At 38.0% G+C, this 4,063-nt stretch overlaps 1 protein-coding gene across 1 annotated transcript; it reads left to right on the top strand.

Annotated features, from left to right (window-relative positions):
* The first annotated feature begins 1,614 nt into the window (after positions 1–1,614).
* Positions 1,615–3,645, top strand: LOC124358492. Its single transcript, XM_046810786.1, has one exon. The coding sequence runs from the start codon at positions 1,615–1,617 to the stop codon at positions 3,643–3,645; it is 2,031 nt and encodes a 676-aa protein (XP_046666742.1).
* The last annotated feature ends 418 nt before the right edge of the window (positions 3,646–4,063 follow it).

The following is a 4,063-nucleotide window of genomic DNA, read 5'->3' as shown; positions in this document are numbered from 1 at the left end:
TAGGAAGCTTATTAATTATGCTATATCGATAATTAGTGTTGATGTTGATTTATAGTTAGATAAAATATTAATTATAAAATAGTTGTACTGACAGATAGATTTCTGTGCCTAGGACTTAAGTGTAACTGGTGAAGTCAGCTGAATTGAGAACATTTACAGGCAGTATATTATGACCGTTATCAATTTATTATTGTTTAACTGTGGAAGGCGTGGGTAACCACAGTGGTGTGATACCGGAGCTATTGGTGGGAAGTTGCCTGATATGCATCGATTGTGGTCGGTGTGCGTGGCAGTTAGTCCCACACTGACTCGTAACTCGGTTCGAGCAGAGGTTTTCCCGTACCGGTAAAACCATGCTATGTTGGGGGAGAAAATGCCAAAAAATGATTTCTTCAACCTATTGTGATTTCTTTCGGTAGCCGGTTCTGGTTTTCCGAATTCTTCTACATGAATTTTATTATAAAGAAGAAATATTTTTATGCTGAACAGTACGGTTGTTGTTGTTAGCGTACGCTACACTTCACAACCATTTAAACAGACAAACAATTTTATAATTAATATCAGGGGGAATAGGGACAGCAATAAAAAGTTATTTATTTAAATAAATGTTAATGAGGGGGAAATCTGTAAATATGTAGGGGAGACACGGGCAAAGCGGCCAGCACGGGCAAAGTGGTCAGTAGGGGTTATTTTGTCTGTAAGGTGCTGCTACCTAGCGGCAGTCAGGTCACTTACGTTGCAGCCCGTTACACGTGTTCTGAGAAAGTGTGGAAGCCGATTGTTTGTGTTTGCAGATTTTATGAAGAAAACAGTGATTTTTCCTACTGGTGATCTAAGGTATGTACTTAATACTATATTTTTTTGTATTTATATTTTGATTCCCCGAGGTTTATCAAGCACATTGCTTAAGAAACGTATACATTTACCCTTAGTTTTATGTTTCAGTTGAGTTTATAGGTTCAGTTGATTTTGTTGTAGAGCGATCCAAATTAATGGCGTCGCTTAGGGCAAAATGGCCATTCAGGCAAGTGGGCAAAGTGGCCAAGATGTCCACTTTGCCCGTGATTGTTTCTATTGGGATATTCATACAATCCATTATTATTATTCTCTTAATGTTATGCTACTCTGAAGTATAGTATGTAAATTCTAATTTTTGTAATTAAATAAATGTTATCGGATTTGATTTCGTGCAAAAACCGTTAAAGTGTATTAAAGAATGGCTGTGTTATAAAACCTTTTATATTTAACAATATTATATTACATAGTGTTATTGAATATCGTAGTTAGCAATGTACATTGCTTAATAATAATATGTTATAGATTAAACAAGAGTTTACTATTATTTTACCCACATTATAGGCTGTTTTACGTCTATATATCTGATTTAAATATTTAATAGGCATGACAGTAACAGGCAACATATTATTATTATATACCTAACTTAGTATAATATATTTAAATTTTAATTATATGCCTAGTAACCTATGTAACACTTTTATAATGCCTACTAAACATTGTAAGAGAGAGCAACAAAAAAAAGCAAAATTAATACTTATATTGATATAATTTCATATACTAGGAAGCCAACTTAGATTTTTTGTTTTAGATTTGGAAATGGTTTACAAATACGTGAGGAAAACCCAGCAGCAATCATGGGATGCAGCTGCGATGCAGAGAGCTATTGAAGCTGTTAAAAATGATGGAATGGCGTATTCAACTGCTGCAAAAATTTTCTCTGTTCCTAGAAACACTCTAAAGAGGAGGGTCCTTGATAAGAATGTCGATGCAAAAAGCAACAAAAAGGTACTAGGAAAATACCGACCTGTGTTCACAGAAGAACAAGAAGCAGAATTGGTGCGACACGTATTAGATCTAGAGGTCCGATTCTTTGGAGTCACCATTTTAGATTTGCGGTCATTAGCGTACAACCTAGCTGTACAAAATGGCATTCCAAACAATTTTAACCGTGAAAAAAAATTGGCTGGCTTAGACTGGGTTGCTGGATTCAGAGATCGGCACCCCGAAATTAGTTTAAGGAAACCAGAGCAGACTTCTGCAGCAAGGGCTCAGGCATTTAATAAACATAATGTGACAAGGTTTTTTAATATCCTTAAGGATGTTCAAGAGAAGCAATTCCACCCTGCGCACAGGGTTTTCAATGTTGACGAAACAGGTCTCATGACTGTTCAGTCTAAGAGCTCCAAGATTCTTGCTCTTAAGGGTAGGCGTCAAGTTGGTACATTGACATCGGCTGAAAGAGGTCAGCTATCAACCTTTGTTGTGTGTATGTCAGCTGGAGGGTACTTTATTCCGCCATTCGTGATTTTTCCAAGACTTAGGATGAAAGCAGAACTTCAAGATGGTGCTCCACCAGGAACTATGGTTGTCTGTCACCCATCTGGATGGATGCAAAGCGAGATTTTTCTTCAGTGGTTTGAGCATTTTCTGACTCATGCCAAACCGTCAGCTTCCGACCCAGTCTTGTTAATCTTAGACGGTCATTCAACCCATGCAAAGAACCTGGCATTTATTGAAAAGGCAAGGGAGAGCCATACAACCGTTGTTTGTTTACCGCCACATTGTACGCACAAAATGCAGCCTTTAGATGTCTCGTTTATGGGTCCGTTCAATACATTCTATGTTCAAGCTATTGAAAAATTTCTAAAAAACAATCCTGGAAGGGTTGTGACCCAGTTTCAAGTGGGCCGACTTCTTGGAGAAGCTTTTTTAAAGGCAGCAACTCCAGCCACAGCTATAAACGGATTTCGCAAGTGTGGCATTGTGCCACTAAACCAAGATGTTTTCACAGAAGCTGATTACGTTGCTGCCGAATGCACCGATGTGCTTCCTCAACAGTTCAGACCTGTTCAACAAGAGCGTGAAACATGTCAAACTGAAGACCCCGTACTTGAATCACCTCAAGAAGGTATATGCCTACCGTTTGAAGATCAAGAAGTTCAATCTGAACCTGGAGAAGAAATCCTACTGCAACCAAGACCAACTTCCAAGCCACAACAAGGTCCTCCTTCCAGTTCAAAACCTGGGCCTTCTTCCAGTCCACAACCTGAGCCTTCTTCCAGTCCACAACCTGGGCCTTCTTCCAGTTCACAACCTGGGCCTTCTTCCAGCTCACTAATAGGACCTTCCTTTGCTGTAAGTCCAAAGGATATAATTCCTTTACCTAAAACAAAAGCTGTTAAGAAGACAAACAGGAAAAAAGGAACCGCTGCTGTATTGACCTCAAGCCCATATAAATTGGAGTTAGAACAAGCAAAAAAGGAAAAAGAAGAAAAAGAAAGGGAAAAGGAGATGAGAAGGACTTTGAAGGCACAAAAGAAAAGGGAGAAAGAAGAAAAAGGAAAGGTTTCGTCCAAAAGAAAATCCACAGTCGCAGTATCAAGCAAATCAGAACAGGGAAATAAAAAAAGGAAGTGTGGAGTAAAAGTGAAACGTCAACTACAATTTGAAGAAAACTCTGACAGTGATGTAAGTGACGCTGATTGTCTCTACTGCAGTGAACTGTATTCCTGTTCAAAGGATTGTGAAGGATGGGTAAGATGCTCTGAATGCCACCGCTGGGCCCACGAAGCTTGTGCAGGTTGTGAGGAGGAGGACGACGGCTTCTTGTGCGAACATTGCCATTAAGAAGAAAACCTAAACTGAATTATTTAGGCCAATTTAATTTTTTGCCAATTTCTTATATTCTTTACTCCAGTTTTATATTAGGTAGTCCAATAATACTTTGTAATAAATTTATGATCTTGATATAATTATGTTTGCTCTTTATCACAACAACGGGCAAAGTTGCCACATATGGCCACTTTGCCCTACCCCTGTGGGTAAAGTGGCCATTTTGCAGTAAATTGAAAAAAAATTTTTTTAATACAAAGGTGATACTTATAGTGTTTCTCAGTTATACCAATAGATAGGTAACTAAATATGTAATATACTCACATAATATTTATTTTAACAAATTTAATTTTGAATAAATAATAAATAAAAAACCCTTAGAGTGGCCACTTTGCCCGGGTCTTCCCTACCTAAGCAATAGTACCAACTTTTA

The sequence above is a fragment of the Homalodisca vitripennis genome, chromosome 3 (genome assembly GCF_021130785.1).
Source record: "Homalodisca vitripennis isolate AUS2020 chromosome 3, UT_GWSS_2.1, whole genome shotgun sequence".
Classification (NCBI taxonomy): domain Eukaryota; kingdom Metazoa; phylum Arthropoda; class Insecta; order Hemiptera; family Cicadellidae; genus Homalodisca; species Homalodisca vitripennis.
Note: the sequence above shows the minus strand (reverse complement) of the source record. Positions and strands in the feature narration are given on the sequence as shown.

What these genes read in the sequence shown, in the direction of transcription:
- LOC124358492 (XM_046810786.1), top strand. Translation starts at nt 1,615, where the DNA reads ATGGTTTACAAATACGTGAGGAAAACCCAGCAGCAATCATGGGATGCA.